Source organism: Ostrea edulis, chromosome 2 (genome assembly GCF_947568905.1).
Source record: "Ostrea edulis chromosome 2, xbOstEdul1.1, whole genome shotgun sequence".
Taxonomy (NCBI): domain Eukaryota; kingdom Metazoa; phylum Mollusca; class Bivalvia; order Ostreida; family Ostreidae; genus Ostrea; species Ostrea edulis.
The window spans coordinates 105265715-105288438 of NC_079165.1; the positions used below are offsets into that span (position 1 = coordinate 105265715).

General features: G+C 34.8%; 2 protein-coding genes across 3 annotated transcripts in view; one reads left to right on the forward strand and one right to left on the reverse strand.

The window, feature by feature from the left end:
- Positions 1 to 22724, reverse strand: part of LOC125667315 (uncharacterized) — a 56269-nt gene that overhangs the window by 13113 nt on the left and 20432 nt on the right. Inside the window, 4 exon segments of the mRNA XM_048900759.2 lie at positions 680 to 781; positions 2598 to 2708; positions 12600 to 12851; positions 19833 to 20006. Of these exon segments, the coding sequence (XP_048756716.2) occupies positions 680 to 781; positions 2598 to 2708; positions 12600 to 12851; positions 19833 to 20006 (639 nt within the window).
- On the forward strand, positions 4318 to 9739 carry LOC125679379 (leucine-rich repeat neuronal protein 1-like). 2 transcript variants are annotated; one of them, XM_048918573.2, is made up of 2 exons: positions 4318 to 4554; positions 6599 to 9739. In XM_048918573.2, exon 2 carries the CDS (start codon positions 6703 to 6705, stop codon positions 9292 to 9294), a length of 2592 nt encoding a protein of 863 aa, XP_048774530.2. In that variant the 5' UTR covers positions 4318 to 4554; positions 6599 to 6702; the 3' UTR covers positions 9295 to 9739. The 2 variants fall into 2 exon arrangements, with proteins under 2 accessions (XP_048774530.2, XP_048774531.2); XM_048918574.2 differs by lacking the exon at positions 4318 to 4554 and adding an exon at positions 4561 to 4952.

Consider the following 22724-nt stretch of genomic DNA (forward strand, 5'->3'; position numbering starts at 1 on the left):
TGGCCCATATCTGAAGATTTTTCATATATATTTGCATGTAAAACCTTAGTCCGTATTGTGGCCCCAACCTAACCTTGGGGGCCATGATTTGAGCAAACTTGAATCTGCACTATTTCAGGAAGCTTTCATGTAAATCTCAGCTCCTCTGGCTCATTGGTTCTTGAGAAGATGAATTTTAAAGATTTTCCCTATATATTTCTATGTAAAACTTTTGATCCCCTATTGTTGCCCCAATCTACCGCCGGGGGCCATGATTTGAACAAACTTGAATCTGCACTATGTCAGGAAGCTTTCATATAAATTTCAGCTCTTCTGGCTCATTGGTTCTTGAGAAGAAGATTTTTAAATGACCCCACCCTATTTTTGCATTTTTGTGATTATCTCCCCTTTGAAGGGGGCATGGCCCTTCATTTGAACAAACTTGAAAGCCCTTTACCCAAGAATGCTTTTGGCCAACTTTGGTTATAATTGGCCCAGTGGTTGTTGAGAAAAAGATGAAAATGTGAAAGGTTTACAATGACGCCGATAATGACGCCGACAGACAACGGACAAATTTTGATCAGAAAAGTTCACTTGAGCCTTCGGCTCAGGTGAGCTAAAAAACCATTACACAAACCTCATGAAGAGGTACATCTAAAAGTTAACAGGTCTGTGGAAAAAGCATTGTGGTAAAAGTTACCTCTGCAACATCCTGCATAGTCTCTTCATCTATGGTAGACATCTCAACATAACATTTTCCTTTGGAAATTCCTTGCAGCACTCCATAATTACCAAATACCAGCTAAAAAAAATGCTCTAGTCTATAACACTCTCATAATTATTTCTATGTGATCATTCTATAAACCTTCAACAAACATACAGATACTTCTTGTTACTCAGAATTTACATTTTACAATTAATATGTTATATACAAGGGCTGTTCGATATGCAATGTGTATTGTACAATATCTTAAAAACATTTGACTCATATAGTGAAATGAACATTACATCCCTTCAAAGTATTTTCCGCAGTTTGAAATACATAATTTCAATCTCTGAATCCATTTCTGAAATGTGTCACGGTTAGCTGATTTAGGTAGACCTCTGAGGCACTGACTGATGGCTGAGCCAAGGGCTTGTCGGGACTTGTAACGACGACCAGATAAGAACTTTTTTAAAAAGTTTTGGAAAAGGGAAAAAGTTGCATTGGGCTAGATCTGGAGAGTAACTGTATGGTGGGTGTGGCAAGACAATAACGTTCTCCGACTTCAAATATTGCTTCACAAGCTCAGATGTATGTGATGGAGCATTATCATGAAGTAGATGAACATGCCCAAATCCTGACACAGAGCATCGTTTATGATAATATTTCTTGAGCTTTTTTAGTATAACATCTCGGTAATACCGACCTGTAACACTTTTGTCCTTCGGCACAAGAATTTGTACGGCTATACCATCACATGAAAAGAATATGCAATAAAGAACCTTCTTTGTGCTTATGGTTCTTTTGGCAACTACAGGCCTTCTACCGTGTTTAGTTAGCCATATTTTGTTTCCAATTTTTCTTACTGGTTCGAAATAGTGAAGCCATGTTTTGTCACCAGTAACAATGTTTACAAATTGTCTTTGATTGAATTTGGGAAAATATTTTGAGCAATTGCTTAGCGGTTTGTACTCATACCCATTTTTGGTCATCTGTCAAAATATGCGGTATCCATCAGGTAGAAATCTTTCGTACTTTCAAAATACGCTTCAAAATGAAATGCACCTGCGATAGCAATATGCCAACAGCTTCGGCAATATCACGAATCGTGTATCTGTCATCACTTTCAATTACTTTCCTGACTTTTAGACATTTGCCTTGCCTGTTACAGTTACAGGTCGGTCAGATTTTGCTGCATCTTTGACGGACTCTGTGCCAGTCAGAAATTTCTTTCTCCACCTACGAATTGTCTCATAAGATACCTAATCAGACCCATAAACTTCCCTCAATTCAGTAAAAATCTGCATTATCGAATGACCGAGTTTTGTGTGAACTTTTATATAAGCTCTAATTTCTTCAACATTCTCAACCCGTTTCCCAACCATTTTTACAACAGTGGTCAACGACTAGCTCTATTGAAAAGACTATAAGTTTAAAACTATGTGGAGCTAAAGGGTCGTGTTTATACCGTTGCAAAGGTATTGAATAGAGCTATTCAAGAGTATCATCATCCATGAAATCATGCAAAGTGTTATCGCGCTGTGGTACAATACATTACATATCGAACAGCCATCGTGTATGTTGTTTATGAACACAATTACTTAAAATACAGAACCGTTCGTTATCTATATATATATATGAATAAAATCTTTTACTTTTTAAATGCAATGCACAGTAACATCTTTTTCGCTTCCTGAAAAATATCCCCATTCTTTTGTATATAAAAAATCCCCTTGCATTTCTACTGATTCTTTTAAACAAAAAGGTTAAATTTTGGGATGTTTCCTGGTTTTGGATATAATCCTTCCTGATTAACTTCAGTGATCAAATGAGTATCACATGTTGCCAAACAACTGGTTTCAGACTATATTTAACCCTGAGTGAGAAATTCTCAGATCAAATAAAGCTGTCTTACATCTTTGACTGCTGTTGAGTCTGCAACACAGGAGAAGGTAATGTCACATGACTGAACAACCTCTGCTGGATTATTTCCTTTGAATGCCCCAGACTTGACAAAATCTCTGCACTGGAATTAAAAAAAATAATAATCACACCATGCATCATAAAAAGTATACTGATTCTCTATTTTACTAGATATTTCAAACACTATATTTATGATAAAGTTTGGTTTTTTCAAATAGCATGTCATTCTGAACATCTGTCGATCATAGTTGTAACTTAAAGTTACAGTTCATTAAGCTAAAATTTTATTTAATGATTTGTTTAAGCACCTTGTATGAAAGATGATTTCATCATCAAAAGAGTGATACAAGCTATCACTTATTTTATATGATTTTCCCCCCAGAATGATAAAGGGTAAGGTTTTATGTTTGTAAATAAGAAATTTTGAAATCCAAATTTTGTTTTGATTTGATGCATGATATAAATATCTAATAAAACCTGTGGATAATTAAGATTCATGTAAATGTTCTAATTTTGAAATAAAAAGATATTTATGAAAATCATAATGGTGATTTGGTAATATTCTTTAAAATCTACGACTAAAATCTACAAAAAATATTATCATTTGGAAAAAAATATTAAATATATTTTGATAAGAAATTGAAATGAAATGACCAAGTTTCGAAATATTACTATCTTTTTAAAGGTTTGATGGAATTACTAAAAATAATCACATTGTTGTAGCGCTACTTTTATGCACTTTTCATCAAGAAACTAGTTTGCTTTATAAATTCATTTAATTTGAAAACCATTTTACATCAAGAGAATGTAGTTTTCCGATTACAATGTCCTCTATGACAACCTTTTTTATGATTCCAAATGAGGCTTGATTCAAATATGAAAAATCGCAATATTTCTGAATTTTGGCTATTCAAATTCTTTTTAAAATACATTTGTCTGATGTAACTTTTTTCTAATTGACATGTTTTTTGACAATTAACTTTTTCAATTTTCAAAAATATTATTGATTTCGAAGATTAATAGAACATTTATCAAGAGTCTTTATTTGGGCATGTTTTATTAGATATTCATATCAGGCAAATCACAGCAAAATCTGGACTCTAAAATCTCTTATTTGCAAACATCACATTTTTCATAATTCTATATATATATATATATATATATATATATATATATATATAATAAAAAAAATCACAAAAAAAAAAAAATCACAAAAAATTCACAAAATAATTGAGGGCTTTTATCACTCTTTCAGTGGTGTAATCATACTTCATAGGAGGTGTTTTAATCAGCCGTTGAATAAAATTTTGGTGTATAGAGCCACCTTAAAATTGCAGTATAAATGTTACAAAAAACGTTATCATAGACTGTCCAGGGAAATTCACAAAAATTAACTCAATGATTGTATTATGAAATAATGGACATTGTCATACTCTGTTGCATATTTTATCATTTCCTGATTTTGTCTGAATGGAGATCTAAAATAATTAGCCACTATATAACATTATTTAGACAATTAAGTCTTCTTAAAAAATATAATAATTCAGTCTCCAGATGTCTAACATTTTCTGCATTACATTGATTATTAGGTTGGCTAAGACTACTTATACATAACACTAATATCATTTGTTTTAATTATATATTTTTTAAAAAAGATATAAATATAGAAAACGATTGAGAGAGAGAGAGAATCATGACTTTAACATTAAACAGGAAGAGATAAGCTTGTCAAGCATAACAGACTGTCCCCCTCAGGCTAAAAGTGTACAACTCATGTCATGGAACAGTCACGGAAGAAAATCCTATTCACCCCTCACAGCTGAGTGGACTCTTCCATTTCCCATCAGCAGCTGACATCATGCAAGTGCAAGGCCAGCCATACTGAATATATATTGATGGCTGCTAAGAATCAATAGGGAGTAAAATTGGAGTTCTTTATAGGTTGACTTGTAAGTATCATTATTATATTATCTGAGGTTGACAGTCAGAAACAGCATGTTTTTCTGATTACTTAGCTAGGCAAAGTGCACTGTAGTTCACCAGGAAATGTGTGTTTATGTGTGCTTTCCATGGCCCTTGTCTGCTTCTCATTGTTTAAACACTTTTGTCTACAATAGGTAGGGAAATATTACTGTATTGGTCCTAGCCTGAAGTGAATGAATATTCAACAATCTGTCTGACTTGACAAGCTGTCCTGAATTCATTTCATTTAGTGATATTCTAAGTCATGTGACATTTATAAAGGTGATGTGTGCTCATTTATCTGCTTTATAAACACTGGACTGTCTGAATTACCTGCAGCTTTACCAAGCCAGGATTATCACTTGCCAGGGCATCATTATGCACAGTAAGTGCACATTGTTTTCTTTCATTCCCTGTTGGTTAATGAGCAAACACTGTACAACCATAGAGCACTTCATAAAAACCATATGTTCAAACAATTGACTTGATAGAAATCCTCAGACCAATGAAGGTACAATGGTACGGAGCTTGATTCTTTCTGCTCGTTATTTTGCTTACTTTACAAATCAATTCCAAAGTTAAGGATATTAACTCTGCAACCATAATTAAGGGCATTGGCACTGTCTGGAAACCTGCTAGTAGTCTATGAGCATCCAACCTCATACATAATTAAAGCCTACAAACTGGGAAACATCATATCATCACTATTATTAATGATGTTGACCTGTAAGCTAATAATTTCTGACAAAGCATCTCTGACCATGGTGATGTATAATCTTGGAAGAGTTTAGCTGTGTTTGATGTCAACCAACTTTGTCAGATGGATATAGAGGACAAAAGGTCAACACAATTCTGGCATAGATTAAAACTTTCTATGGGAAGTCACACCTGTAGAATTCACATTGTTGTAAACATTTCCCATTTATCACCATGCAGTACATCAGTTAATGTCGATAAGTACCGCTCTCTATCAGCAGTGACTGTCAGTGACTAGCACCTTGTTTACCGAAGGTCAAATTTCACTTTGTTGTGAATTCCCCGACTATAAGTGCGCTACTAAACAAACAGGACATCAACTACCTTTGACACAGTTTCTAGTTCATTTTATATCACTAATAACAAATAAATTATAGGCCTTTCTCAGACAAAGGGAGTCTCTGATGTATCAAAATTGTTCTATTACTAAGTTAAGTGTGTTTTTCTGGCATTTAGCTATTTTCTCATCAGCACAACCCATTCTCTCTGTTTGATAACAGTCGGGCAACGGCATTTTGTTAATGTCAAATACAGCATTTTATTGATACTTTGCACTTGGTAGGGTTATTGAACTTGTATGTAGGTATCGGCAAATATTGGAATGGTTTTGTTATAAAAATGCATGACTGAATGCATCTAACAATTACCAATAGATCAATTACTCCTTTTGATTATAAATATTGCAAAATAATTTTGGGTCATTTTCTGTCAATTATTATATCATTTTGGTATTACTTTAAAAACTGATTTTGTTTAACAATTGGAGCATCATTTAGATAATTTTTTTGTGCATATTGGGTTAAAGCATTAGTCCACAATTCATTTCTATACATTGTAATATCTACTACAAGCAAGTCTGCAATCTTTATTTCTGAAACAAGTTTTGTTTTTTCCGGCTGTGAGCAGTAGGAGCATCCCCGGAAACATTCCCCAAAATTCAATACTTTCTATAAATTGCAAAAAAAAAAAAACAACAAAAAAACAACCCAACTGTACATGATGGAATAGTCTGTACTGAGGTCTTTCACAAATTATCAGTTACTCCTTCATAATACCATATGATTTCCAATATTATATTGGTAATTGACAAATCAATGCTCTGAGGGAGCGCTAAACTGTTTACGGTAAATCGGTGGATCCTGACTAGCATCACGTGTGTAGAGCTGGGTCTCTGTGTGTATTGTCATCTGACATAAAAGATTCAAGCAAACAAATTTCCACATCAATTTCATCTGATGTTGTGCAATTGACCGAATATGACATTTTATTTTGTAGATCTGAAATATGAGGATAATCACGTCTGAGGGGCTGTAGAAATTGATATTTCTGCTCTCCTGAGTATGAGAAAATAAAACAACACCTTCTCCAGGGCACTAAGGATGGTCACAGCAAGACTCATTGTTTTGCTAGCAATCGCCACACTCTGCAGCAGCAGTAGCCAGGAGATATGTCCATCTGTCTGTGATTGTCATTTTACATATCATGTGACTGTCAACTGTTCAAGCAGAGGATTGTCAGCCATACCTCCACACATCCCCAAAAATGTTTCCCATCTACTTCTGGATAGAAATAATCTGACCGGCCTTAGGCTACCCTCTCTCCCAAGTCTTACAGTGCTGGATGCCAGTGACAATGTCATCAGGGAGGGGGCCAGTGACTTAACTCCCACACCAAATCTTCTGCAACTAAACTTACACGGCAACAGATTAACACACTGCCCAAACTTACAACACTCCAGAATAACTTGGCTGGATATCTCAGGAAATAACATAGAAGGTCTCAATGCCAGCCAGTATCATTCATCTAACCTGATGTACCTTAATGTCAGTCACAATCCCTTAAGAAATGTCCTCGACCAATTTTTTGAATATTTGCCAGACTTGGAGATTCTGGACACGAGTAACACCTCTGTACCCTGGAACAGTTACCTTTCCTTGGAAAATCTTCCAAAGCTAAAAGAAGTTTACTTGAGAAATAACATGCTGAAAAAGTGCTCTGACGTCTTGTCAATAAATTCTAGTCAATTAGAAATTATGGATCTCAGTGATAATAACATAATCTACCTGAAAAATTGTACATTCCACCAATTGCCAAATCTTAGAGAGCTTTATTTAGATGGTAACAATATCAGTGAACTATCTGAGGACAGCTTACAATCATTGCCAGCGTTGCAAGTGCTTTCACTAGATAGAAATATTATAGCAACAATTGAAAATCCTGTCTTTCAATCCTTGTCTAGTCTACAGAAGTTATCCATTAGCAATATGCGACATTTATTTCATCTTGGGAAAAAGGCTTTTGTTGGACTTACGGAGCTGAAACATTTAGAGTTGAGCAATAACCCCCTGTTGTCCTATATCTCAGAGGAACTTTTAAGTGAGATGAAAAATTTAGAGAGTCTCAACCTGAGTCGAAACAACATATTAACCCTTGCGAAGCCTGCATTCCCACCACTGTCAAATCTCCTCCACATTGATATATCTGGGAATTCTCTGGCTTGTGACTGCCACATCGAATGGATCAGTAAAATATTAAGGGACAATGACTCTGTGATCACATTTACTAATCCCAACAACTTGACTTGCACTTTAAACGGATCAAGTGTATTGCACCTCATTGTACTTGACGAAAACCTTAGCTGCCCACAAACAAGTCTACAACATGTTGACTCAAGAGTGGATTTTCAAATAGGATCTTCAGCAAGATTATACTGTCCGCATCAAGGCGATCAACCACCTAAATTAACCTGGATCACCCCGAGAAACATCCAGCTGGTTTATTACAACACCCACACGTTGGCCCAGAGGAATTATCCCTCAATAGCTGATGTCCAATACAACGGATCATTCCATAAAGATCACTACTGGCACACAACTGTTGGATATTATCCGGAACTTTCAGAACATCCCAACAGACTTGTTATTCTTCAGGATGGATCGCTTTATATTGACTATGTCTTGCGTATTGACTCAGGTCCCTATCGGTGCATTGTGGAGACACCCCAAAACAAAAGCACATCACAGATTCTGCTTCGACTGGACTACAAAGTGCTGATGGAGGTGAAGATTTTCAGTTTATTTGTTGGACTTGGTTGTGCTGCCTCATTCTTCATGCTTAATCTGATTTACGTGTTCATCGCTGCAGCAGCAAGAAAATGCATCAGTCAACGCAGGCGAGAGGCTATCATGCAGTTCTTGGAAAACTTTGACCAATACAAAACAAACAAACTGTCATCTCTTCGTGAAAACTACAACAACCAAGGAGCACGGATACGAGAAACATACCAAAATCGCATGACCAAGCTTCGTGAAAATTACAATACTCAAATGACCAGATTACGTGAAGGAGCATCTCACATCAAAGAGGGCACAACACATCGAGTGGACATCATAAAAGACAAGTACCAAATCAAACAGCGAAAACTTCGGGATTACAGCTCTCAACAGCTGCATCAACTGCGCGATACGTATAACTCTCAACTATTAAAGGTGCGTGACTATGGATCTCTTCAGTTGGGCAAAATACATAAAAAATACAAACTCAAACAGAAACATATGATCAAATTGCTAGACACATTAAACATTGATAACTGTCGAACAGTCATCGAGAGTGAGTGCATTCGGACTGAGTCCATGTTGTTTGAGACTGAAGACATTCTCTGTACTCCAGAGTCGAGATCATTATGCTCAGATGAATATATCACAGCGAGTTCTAATAACTCGTCAAACAATGCCAGTCAAGAAAACTTACAAGGTTCTGGTCCCACTGACATGCAGTATCAAATGGATAATGGAAATATTATATTGCACAATTGCCTTGATCATGATAGCATTGATGAAGATTCTCACGATGGACTTGAGATGTTTCCAGCTCGCTCAGAAGAAAATGTCGATCAGACTCAAGTTACAATTCAACTTGGTGCAGATATTGAAAATGAGGAGGATGAAACTATAGCTCAAAGTATGGTGTAGTTACTATGTGCAATTGTTTTCTCTACAAAAGTTTAGATGTATTATGATTCTTTTGTTGCTGTTGATTGTCAAATGTCATTTTAATATCGTGCCCATAAAAGGGGCTGTTCAACTCTGCTGTGCTGAAATTCTAATGTATCACCCAATACTGGAACAGATTCAAAGTAACGAAGAAATCATCCCCCTGTCATATATGTACACATCAAAATTGTTTACCACTGAACCTAGCACAAATACTTTTAATTTAAAAATGAGCATCTTGACCCAACAAAAAAATCAAAACAAGAAAACTTGTATTCATTAAGTGATTGTTTTCATTACATAATGTGTTCACACAATAAATCAGCAACATAGATTCTTCTAGTCTATAGAGGAGAGTTTGTGGAGTTCTGCAAGTCACAATTTATTGTTGTTTACATGAAAAATAAAGTATTTGTTTACAAACTTTTAAGTCTTATGTTTAAGTCTCTGAATTTTCTCTTTCTCATGAGTTGGGTACTGTATATAAGGATATGTACAAAAGAGGAGTTTGGAATTTTGCAGGAATAATTTTTGTAATAAATTCAATGGACTGTTTGCTTGACACAACATTGAAGCCCATTCCTGTTTGGTAATATGTAGTTAAATACCACACAACCTTGATTTTACAATTGAAAAATATTAAGGATATATTTTGCACAGTTCAAGAGTTATGGCCTAGGTATTTGAATTGGCACTTGTGATTAAACATAAATCTTTCAACTTGTCCTTTAACTTGACCTAATTATGAAGAGTATATACCTTGTATATTGAAAAGTTATGATCAAGGTTGAAGTTGTGGCAGACCAAGAGACCAATATTACCCCTCCTCATTTGTGCAACATAATAACAAAGAGTTGTCAGAAGACAACATAGCTTGCCAGGAAGCATGACTCCCCAGAACATTGATCAATACATATCATTCAGGTGATCAATAAAACATTTTTGAAAAGACAGTACTGATACCAAAAGAAAGGTCAAGATCACTAGGTCAAAAGTCTTATCATCAAAACAAAGGTTTTGTCATGAGGTATCTATAATATCAAAACTTTAAAACCCTTGGTTCAAAAGATATTGCCCAAGTTAAAAGTTTTTGAAAAATAGGTCAAAGTCCAAGGTCACTAGGTCAAAAGTCTTGACACCTCTCTTCATGGGGTATCTTATATGTGAAATATGAAAAGCCTATCCCCCCTTGGTTCAAAGATATAGCCCAGGATAGAGTTTATGAAAAATTGGTCAAAGTCCAAGGTCACAGTGTTAACAGTCTTGACACCAAGAGAAAAGTCTCTTAATGAGATATCTATATATGAAATATCAAAAACCTATCTCCCTTATTTCAAAAGCTAAAGCCCAGGTTAAAGTTTTTTCCTTAAAGTGTGACGCCACCACCAGTCATGACAATAGCTATGCAGGCAGTCGTCCCAATTAGCTAAAAGAAAATTACAAATGAGGGTTGTACAACTACAATAGGAAAGGAGAAATCTGACTGGATTAGGAATCAAACCCAGGACCCTTGCATTTCTAGCCAGGTGCTTTAATCACTGAGCTCTCCAGGCTGATATCAATAGTCCACCAATTTTACAACATAGCCATGCTAACTATATATTCCGCAACACAAGATATTTCTTGAAAACAGCAGCTTTTAAAAACAAAACTCGTCTCCTCCAAATTTAAAATGAGCTCTAGCTCGTATACTTTAAAACAAAAGTTGTCAGAAGACAACAAAGCTAGCCGGGAAGCATGACTCTACTTAACCTATCCCCTTTAGTTCAAAAGTTTTTGAAAAGTAGGTCAAAGTCCAGGGCTAAAAGTCTTGGTACTAATGAAATCTATCATCGTGAGGCATCTATATGTGAAATATCAAAGCCCTATCCCCCTTGGTTTAAAAGATAGCCAAGGTGAAAGTTTTGAAAAAGTAGGTTGAAGTCCAAATTCATTACATCAAAGGTCTTGGGGCCAAATGAAAGGCCTGGTCATGAGGCATCTATAAGAGAAATATCAACACCCTGTTTCCCTTGGTTGATGGATATAGCCAAGGTTAAAGTTTTCCCCCTGAAAGTGTGATGCTATCAACACTCCAGTCATTTGCCCCAGTGAGCTAAATATGCATAGTGTGAATTCAGAAGGATTAAATTTGTGTAGTTTTAAACCAATATGGCAATATTTCAGCATATTTAGGTGAGATACACTGGCATAAGCACTACATTGGGAAGAAATTGGGAGCTAGATCTATTTGAATGCACCAGATTACATGTGTCTTGCATTTTATTTAAATGATCAATTTCCACAAAAACATTGTGCACATTGTGACATGATCAGTTTCAATAGGTGGTGATACAGACTCAGAAAACCATTGTGTGTGTGTGATATCAGGAAAGTCAGATAACACCCTGTGAGATCAGCAGTATCAACACAAACAAGATTACCGCAAACGGTACATAATACGCCCGTAAAATGCTTACATAGGGTGTTTTACTTGTGCTATAATTTGTATAACTTTGCTTCAGGTAGTATCAGCCATCATGAGGCTGTGACAAACTTTCATATGAACAAAGGGTCTTAGCTAAAAATCGAGATTTCCTCAAAATGGACCAAGTTCAACAACCTGTAATTTTTTCGAAAAATGGAAGGAAAGCAAAATCCTTCCCCAGATGCACATCTTCAATACCCATACAAACACTCCACAAAATAAGATGGTCCTCACTTGAAAACTGTGGGAGGAGTTGGGCAGACAAATTATGTACCCTCCATAGAATATTAATTTCCAAATATACTAAGTTCAACAACCTGTAATTTTCTCAAAAATTGTAGAAAATCAAAATCCATCCCACATGCACATCTTCAATACCCATACAAACACTCCACAAAATAAGAAGGCTCTCACTTGAAAACTGTGGGAGGAGTAGAGCGGACAAATTATGTACCCTCCATATGATAATTATTTCCAAATAAAGGGGCAAAACTCCTGGAAAAAAGGTCGAAATGGATCAAAATTGCAGTGTGATCTAGAGTGACCCACAAAGAAGCTACACAGCAAGTTTCAGCATGATATGTGAAAGGGAAATGAAATTATAAAGAGAAAACCCTGAACGGACAGACGGACGGGGGTACAGACGTCGCTGTCCCATAATACGTCTCGTCTAAAGACGGGCATATAAAAACAAATAATTGGTACAGTACATGATAAATTAAATGTACCACATTACATGTACTTTGATTAATATTCTATCCATAACAGTAACTAAAGCAAACCTAAAAGTCAGAGACATATGTCCATGCTAGCTTACCTTCAGCGCTGTCCTATTCCACACAGTAACCTCATGACCTGACCTAAGTAAGTTCATAACCATGCCCTGTCCCATGATTCCTAGCCCCAGGAACCCGATCCGCATGGGAGTGGGTATCACTGAAGGTTTGGCAACTGGTTTGACCTTGAGGAGAGTCTCTTCTATTTGAGTTGAGGCTGAGGAGTTACCTGGAGACAAGGAACTCTGTATGTAGCTGTTACTGGGGGGTGACATGGGCAAATTGTGTTCAGGCTGAAATAAAAAGACACTTTAAATCAACATATCCATGAAATATTCTTTAGGAAAATTATGTTTCAAATCCCTGATGTAAACCATAAATCTGAAAAATGTTGCATCGACTTATGTTTGCAAAATTCGGTTAAAATACTAGTAAGATTTATATTTGTTTATTAAAATTTTGTGAATTTAAACTTTTGTTGATAAAAGACACAATTATAATTTTCTGAGAATTTTTTACAAAAAGTATTTCCTTGCAAAAAATTATCTACAGCAAAATTCATATGTATGATAACCAAAATGGAAATTTTAAGATAACGTCTGTACTCAATGTATGACCAGTAATACTAAAATGTAATATCATTATATTATTTACCTAAAACTTATTTTTAAAAGCAGATATGTATTTTTGGGATGCCAATGAGTATCCTTTAGAAAATTTGATTATTGAATACCAAAATTGGTAATCAGATCAATTTAGAATATGAAAATGCAAAATTCTTCAACTTTGAACAGACAATCAAAATGCAAAATTCTTCAACTTTGAACAGACAATCAAAATCAATAGTAACCTTGATTCATCAATTAACTTGATATCGCATGAACTGTCTAATCAATATAGGCTTTGTATCAGTTGATATTCCAGTCAGAAGATAGAAGCAAGTCATGCTCCATGTAAGCGATTGTTCTGAACAATCAATGAGTCTATCCTGTCTTAAAAGATGACATATACGTAGCGAAATGCCTAATTAAAACCAAATTATAGAAATGAATTTTTGCAAATACACGTAAGATGCATTCAGACCATTTCCTGTTCATGGACAAGATATTTTGTAAGTTCATATAAGATGGCATTCATAGTGTCCGTTTCCTGTTCATGGACAATAATTTTTGTAAATTTACATAAGATGCATTCATAGTGTTCATTTCCTGTTGATGTTCAATATGCCACTAACTTATCCTCCTCTAAAGTTTGCAAATATTCTAAAAGAAATCAGTGAATGCCCGCTAGAACACACATCTACTCTCATACACGAAAATGGTGGCATTGTTAATGCAAATACCATAGTTACACGTATGAAGCAAAAACACTTGATCCTCGGTTATATTGGAAGCAGAGAATCAATTTTATTTTACAAAGGTTCAAACTTCCTGTTGAAAAATAAATGAGTTACCACTGCATTGGTTTATATGTTCTAATTATTAGAATATACTACAGTTAAACCTTGTTATCTCCAACTCAATGGGACTGAGAAAAAACTTCCAGGATATCCGAGGATTTGAAATATCGAGGGTAAATTACTTTAATACTAAGTGGTTGGGACTTCTGAATCACTTTGACATATCCATGGGATTCAAGATATCAGTGTTCAAGATACCAAACTTCAACTGTATCATTAAAATCAGAAACAAACTCTGTGAAACTGCGATAGATCGTGTATGTTTTCTGACTTTCTTTGCCCTAGCAGTAGCAATAGGCATATCAAATTAAAATATTCAATTGATTTACACATTTCCAAGATTACAATTCATTATAAAATAACTGTGGTCACTCATTGATATCTCAACCGATCTATTTTCAATTAGAGTCGATCTTACATTTATGACTAAAATTTGCCCATATCTATTACTAAAATTCTCAAGTTGCAAGGATTGATAATCTTGTATAGACAAACAATTGTATCAGTTTTTAATAAAAAGTAAAAATAGACAGTGGATGATCATGAAGATCACAATAAAACAGAGTTGAATAAGAACTAATGAAGATGCTGCTGTTCTGATCAAACTAACTGAATTATAGATGTGGATCATGTTTCACAACTTCTCAGACATTTGATCATTATTGCTTTATTTCAAGGGCATTGCTCAGAACAGCTGCCTCGGACAACCAATTGCTAAATTTATCTCCTTAGAGGAAATTATTAGTTGAAATATTACCATGACAGAATGGAATATTTGCCATATTATCACATTTAACAGGAATTAACCTCCAAAGTGAAGAAATTTTGTTTATAAAGCTTAGCTTCATCTCACTTCTTATAATTTCAAAAATTTCTCCACCTCAGTGAATTATTCCTCTTTAAAGACCTATTTCGTAACTGTATAGTTACTGGAAAAGTAGGCGGGATCTTATCCATGTGATGGATTTACCTGGAATGGCCAGGGTCTACTTAGGTGCTAACTGCTACACACACACACACACACCCAAAAAAAATACATGGAAGATAAAATATTTCAGAAATCTACTTATCCTAAGTGTTAAAATAAGAATAAAAATATATATGTATTCATTTTTTAAAATCATTTAACTTAATTTCATATTATTTGTTTTATTGACCTATTATTAGTCTGAGGGCATACACCATCATTTCTTGCATGATGTTGTTTTTTGGTTGATCAGGCCACTTGTTATTCTCAGCAAAAATGCATGGTTGAGAGAGGCAATCCACTTGTAATCAACACAATCTCCAATACCCAGATGACTTGCTTAGCTGAATCTGTCAATCAGGGCCTGAGCTATTGTCTCTTATTTGATTGACATGGAGTATGTTTTAGTAATTAAGGGAGGTGGAATTGGGTCTTTATATCAATATGCTATAATTGCTGCAGAAATGATTTCTTAAATAATACAGAAGCCACGGAACAAAATCTGCAGTTTTATACAGCATCACAATACACCAACAGCAGAGCTCCAGATAAGGTGTGTATCAGCGTAAATACTCATTAAATTTTACCAAATACACATTTAAGTTGAAAATCATGCGTACAATTACGCATTAGCGAAAGCAAATACGCTTTACACTCCCAAAGTAATGTGTCTTAGTCCGCGTATTTGCGATACATGTAGTATGATATAAATATGAATTATCTATTCATATGAATTGAGGTTAGCCCAGGGCTTGATCATACATGATATTTAGCGCTATGACATACGTTTTGATGACAATCACAATTTTGAAAAATTGGAAGAGTTAACTCAAAACACTATTATATAGGCCTACTTGTTATACTTTCTTTCTTAAAGAGTTAGTGTGCGGTCGAAAGCACAGAAAAAAAACTTGTATTATCAATTGTGGACGAATGATATACAGAATTGGATCATAATCATGTGACTGAGTGTCTGACATATTCAAATTTAATGCATCAATGATAAATATCAAATTCCAAATGACAATGAATAGTTTTAATAAAAAGAACTACAAAGGATTTTCCCCGTAAATAGCTGAAGCGGCCTTTTAGTATAAACTTTAAGTTAAAGTTTAACGGAAGAAGTATCGTTTATCTGGTGACATCTTCTGTGCAAAAGAGCAAAGATAATCAGTAAATTAACAAAATACACTTTTGGAATTTTTCTGAAAAGCAAAATACTCATTGATTTGAAAATCAGGGGGTAAATACTCTTTGTGGTAAAAAATTATCCAGAGCTCTGACCAACAGCATTTTAATTCTTAGTCAAATTAGAAAACTGACCTAGTCAGGAAAGGCCGTTGTGAACATAATTCATATATAACATGCACTGGTACTAATGATGCTGAATTCATTCATGCTTGTAATGACCGAGAGAGATGAATATGTTCTTTTTCCCAGATCTACATTTCTATGCCTTAATTGTAAAAATATGAAAAGCTGTTAAAGGGACATGGACACGATTTAAGCTGAAAATTTTCAAATTTTATTTTTTTCATTTTTAATGTTTAGAATGCTTAACTAAGGTATTTCAAATAGTCTGCAAAAATTTGAATGTCAGTTGTCAAGGTACATGGGAGATAAATAGCTCACAATTCTTTGTTATGTAAACAAGGTTCATGCCATGTTTTTGTTTACATAGGTTGAATATACTAGTAAAAGTTTTATTTAAAGCAGAATTTTTCAATTCAAAAGTTAATTCTGAACACAATTAAACAGTTTCTTGTGTTTGGCACATCTCATTTTGGTTTAAACATGTTATTTTCTATTAAGCAATCTATATGTAAACAAAAACATGGCACAAGCCTTGTTTACATTACAAAGAATTGCAAGTGATGTATCTCACTTGTAACTCAACAACAGCTATTCAAATTTTGGATGACCATTAGAAATACTTTAGTTAAATATCGAGAAAATAAGTACCGCCTTCAAATTTACCTGGTCTGTGAACCCATGTCAATCAGGAGAAATTAAGCTTCAAATGGATGCTAGAAATTGATGGACATTTGGTTACTTGTCTTTGTGTATACCTTATCTATCTAATTTGGCGATCGAGGCGTCCATGCAATCTTTTGATGCTAACCGCGTAAACCAGCTCGATAGGGAAATGGTTTTGGTTTTTTCATGTAGAGATAGTCACACAATAATAGTAAATTTTGCATACAATTACATACATTATAATAGAATATAGTAGGTTATGCTTCTAAGGAATGGGTACGATTGATAATAATTATCATGGATTGTTGAAAACATTTTACACGGACATCTATTTTATGCTAAACAGATTAATTATGAGTAAATACATTGTACATTAATGAAATCTTCTTTACTGTGACTCAGTTGAAAATTTATAAGCGTAATTTTCCCATCGAAACATGGCACAAAGTTCAACTAATCGGAAGAGAAATTAGCTGCTATAAGGACTCTTTCTTGCGTATAATGGTTGGAATTGGGATCCAGAGGAAGAACAAATTCTTCGTCTAGACCAGTTATGGAAGGAACTGTTGGAAAATACGAATGTCCTGTTTTTGTAGGACATGCGTTATGGACGAGTCACAGACAACTTTGGTAAGCAGAGAATTCTGGTGTGTGGTCCAGAAAAACTAATTTAAACGAATAAAACTTTCTAAACTGTTTTTAAATATATAGTCATCATGGGGCGTGGGACGATGATCGGTACATCAGCTGTACAAAGCCAGAAAATCTACCACAGTACGCAGGAACTCCAGTCAGAAACTATGTGTGGCAGTCAAACACCGTAGGATACTGGGTATCTGACGAACGAATGCAGTCAAATGGATACAAGAAAACTTTGAATAAAGAATATTCTGCCTAAGTTTTCAATGGGTAACGTTCTCATCTATATAAAATAAATTTATCAAGCTTTAATTCTTACGTTTGATTCACTAGATTTAATCATTCGATTACCCGCACAAGAAAAATGACTATCATGAATTATTCAATCTTACAAAAACACACGGGTAATGCAGGTAACACAGATAACATCCTGTGTATTTGGGACGATATATACAAGCTAGCAGGGTTTCCTCGGGCTCGGGTCTTCACACCTGCCTTAAATTAGCTCCGCCCTGCACTTAACTTACCTGAGGAAAACCGACTGGTTGAAAAACTCAGGCTTTAAGCATTGTAAACAGTAAAAATAGAAAAACAAAATTTTCAGCTCAAATCATGTCCATGCCCCTTTAAGGTTGCTCACTACATCTTGGAAGAGTTTATCAAATCCGCAGGAAATAATTTAATCATGAAAGATGTGATGATCCATAATAAGTAAACAAGGCAAAAAATATGCAATTTTGGAGAAAAAGACCCCATTTTCAATCAATTTCACACAAAAGACACTGGCGGATTTGAACTTGAGATCTACAAGTCAGTGACCCGATACTTTTCCCCACTGAGCTCCGTAAATGATTTGATCAATACAAGTAATTTCACTTAACATTTAAATCACCATCTTGTGACGTGGTGTCATAAATGCATAAGTCTTGATATAGTGAGCAACCTTAAATGTAGCAAACTTCATGGGAATGTCTTCTGTAACCTTGACCTTTGACCTCATGATAAAAAATCTTTAGTTGTCTCCCTTTAATGATCAAATACCTTTGTATAGAATATGAGCATTTAGTTAAAATTGTACACCAAGTTCGATAATCCAAGCCTCATTAGTGCTATTTTTCCTTCATGATTACCCATAAAAATATGACTTTGATCTTAAGAAGCAAGAGGTATCGTCCTCTGAAGAACATGCGTCCCAGTATAATTATTAATTATCCTAGCCTTATCAGTACTCTTTTTATCCTTCCCAAGAGTTGCAAATTGATGAACAGACAAACACACAGAAACATTGTACCACACAATTCTACATTCTGTCTGATGGTTGAATATGTGTATTTAGTTTGATTATCCTAGTTAGTACTGTTTCTGTCTTGCTTTGTACCTATAAAACTCCCCCATGAAAGTTTGACCTTGATCTTTGACCTTGAAAAACAAGCTTCTTCCTCTGATCACTGGAAACATGTGCCAAGTTTGATGATCCTGGCCTTTTAAGTACTGTTTTTATCTGACCCACAAGATTCTGATGGATAGACAGATGTGCAGAGAGACAGACAAATGCACATCTGTAATGTTTGAATATATTCATAAGGTCTGATTATCCTAGCCTTATCATTACTGTCTCTATCTTGTATTGTGCCTATCAAACTTCTTCTGCCATGCAAGTTAGACCTTGAAGAACAGTAGACTTCTTCCTCTTATCATAGGGAACATGCGTACCAAGTTTGACGATCCTTTCAAACACTTCCAACCCACATTTGGGAATTGAATAATTTTCACTGTTACGTGTTTTGTATGCAGAATCATTCTCCTAGTATGAAGAAATGTTTGTTTAACAAATCCAGGGACATCATTGCAATGAATTTTTAAAATAGTCATTAGCTGTCCTTTCTGTGCTTGAAAAAAGGGTCCAATTCCGTTTCTAACTGTATGGAATCTGTACAAGTTGTGAAATTATTATTCTGGCTGCATAAAGCTGCATACTGAAGAAGAGGTCTGAATTTTTTTTTAAAATAGCAGCTGCACAACTTTTATATTTATATAAGATACATATAAAGTTTTAATTAAATTTGTTCATCGATGTTAAAGACACACTCTGAACAAATTATGTCTACAGACAGACAGACAGACAAGGTGATTCCAGTATACCCCCCCCCCCTAAACTTTGTTTGTGAGGGTATAAAAACATAAAAATCAAAATGTAAACAATGATTACTAGTAAAATAGAACAAGTATTACCCTTGGAGATGGAAGTTCTGCACGTATTTTGGGTTTCAGCTTGTGGTCTGGAGACAGGGTGATTTTACTGGGTGATCCTGTCACTTTCGCGATGACTTTTGGTTTCTTGGGTTTAGGATGTTCTTCTGAGGCAGAGCCCCTTTTCCTCTTTGACTGAGTTTGGGTATCTGTAGACTGAAACAAAAGATTCCTCTCATAAAACAGAAGATGGAGGATGTAAAACATGATTGGGATCCATCATGTAAAGGACTGACAACAGCCTGTAAGGAGATAGATATTGTGCACGACAAGACTTTATCAATTCATCAACACTGTGCTGTCTGGTTATGGTTAAGCGATTTTGATCTTCAACTTCGTATTACCTCTTACATATCTATACAAAGTTTCATTGCCCTTACTTAAAAGGCATTCAAGATGTGATCTTGTTCTTTTGACCATAGAGCATTGACTATTTGGCCTTGGTGAAAATTCAGCCCACTGACAATGCAGTTCAAGATATTCTGGACCATCAAATGTATACAAACAAGAAAATTCAAATATGTTATTTAATATTACTTATAAATATTGTAGCGTTTCTACACAAATTTGATACCTATTTATCACGTTAAAAAAACCACAACAGTCAATCTTACTTAAGTTCATCAATTCAAAATTAGAAAATCTTGAAAAACAATTTTCTTCTCAAGGTTTTAAGTGTTACCCCTAGAGTAATGCTGGTTTTTCATTTTTCTTCTATTAAGTGTATGTCTGTGGGTAGGTTTTTTGACCTAATAGTTAAATAATTAACAAGTATGATTTTTTTAAACAGAAATGTTTGCTATTGTAATCTGTACTTCAAAGGACATTGATTGGTACAATTATTGTTAAAAAGTTGCAATATCTTATTTTAACACTAGAATATCTTTAATCAATCAGAAAACATGACAAGAGTTGTTGACAACATAGCTTTACAGGAAGTGTTGCTCTATTTACCCTCTCCTCCTCAGTTCAAATGATATAGCTAAGGTTAAAGTTTTTGAAAATTAGGTCAAAGTCCAAGGTCAAGGGGTCAAAAGTATTGGTACTAAACAAAAGGCCTGGTCATGAGGAATCTATAAGTGAAATGGTAAAGCCCTAACTCCCTTGGTTCACAAAAATCAATGAAGGTTCAAATTTTCCCCTTAAAGTGTAATAGCAAGGAAGCCGATAGGTGCCAGGGTAAAGAATTAATATTCATTTTAACTGGCAGCCGCCACTTAATTTAACTGGCATCTGCCACTTATTACCTGGCGGCCGCCACTTATCATCTCATCAGTTAATTTATATAGTGGCTGCCACTTAATATATATGGCGGCTGCCAGTTATTCAACTCCTCTCTCTCTCTCTCTCAAAATGGAAGGGGTGCAATCCCTGTAATCTCTCTCTCCAATACTTAATAATATGTATGTGATATACAATTAAGAGCATTATTGTTTTTCGATTGTGCTGTTAATGTACAACTCTATATAAATGTTTACGATATCAAATGCTGACAGATTCGCGCACGGGCAAATTTTCATTTGTACATGCCTGTAAACTGTATGGTTTTGTGCTAATAAACTGAACTGAACTGAATATACCAACGTATCAGGCACGTAGAACCAGGGTGCTGACCCTTTACTTTTGACAACATTCATTGTTTTTTTTAAATTTTCATATGCAAACTAAGTTATTTTCACATGTGAAACAAGATTAATTGGCAGACTGGTCCCTATATCATTCTTTTGGTGGTAGTAATGAATGGTAAAAATGTAATAATGAATGAACTGATGAATTGAAGGACAAACAGTCCCCTCCCTCCAATTTAGGAGTATGAAGTTTAGGCAAAAGATAAATTTTCAGTTCCTTTTCTGCTTGTCAACAATTGTAGAAGACAATTTTTCCTCCGGCTGTCCAGTGAAATTAAATGGCGGCCGTCACATAAATTAAGTGGCGGCCACCAGTTAATTTATATATGTATGTACTCGTTTCCCCAACATGCTACATCCACATGTAGTTCGCAGTCTATGTAACCTGTAGCTAATGTTGTAAACTTTCTTTCTTTTTTGAAATTTCCTTCTTTATAAACTGTCCTGTTTTTATGCCCTCTGGGCCAAAAATTGGAATAAAACTTATCTTATTTTATCTTATCTTGTGACGGCTGCGACATAAATTAAGCGAAGTCCAAAGTTAAAAAAATATTCATGGACTGTCAAAATGATTTTTATTTTTTCTATCACAATCGTAGCGTCACTGATGAAGTTATAATGGGGCAACATTTGTCGCCATTCTAGGAATTAACATTTTCATATTCTATCACCTTTGTGAACATTTGCAGTAAAATAGTTTTTATCAGATTTAAGTAAAGGCCACCAGTTAAATGAATATTAATTCTATACCCTGGCACCTATCGGCTTCCGTATAATAGCGCCTCTGTCAATACCAGAGTCAAGACAATATAGCGAGCAAAATTTCTGTCTTCATTTCATGTTTATAAATTTTAGAGAACATCCTAAACGCTTTCACGATTAATCCTAGAAATTAAGACTTCCTGCAAAACTGTATCATAATACTACAGGTATTGCAACAAACACTTTAATGAACTAGTTAAAAAGTTGTGGGTTTGCTCTTGTGCAACCAACTAAAATAAATCTCCTTGTATCAAAAAGCTTTTTTTCTACACCTTTTTAATACAAATTCCTATTTATTGATTTAAAGGAGGTACTCTACATCATCATAAAGCTGACTTCCTTTTAAAACATGGATGAAAATATAAATATCAGCAATATTTGTCTATTCATTAGAAAAATTCTCGCCTAGCTGAGTAGCTCAGTAGGTTAACATGTTGACTACTGAACTGTAGATCTCATGTTTGAGTCCAACAGAGGGTTTAGA

Excerpts from the sequence above, each read along its gene's own strand:
- LOC125679379 (XM_048918573.2), top strand. The coding sequence starts at position 6,703 with ATGGTCACAGCAAGACTCATTGTTTTGCTAGCAATCGCCACACTCTGC.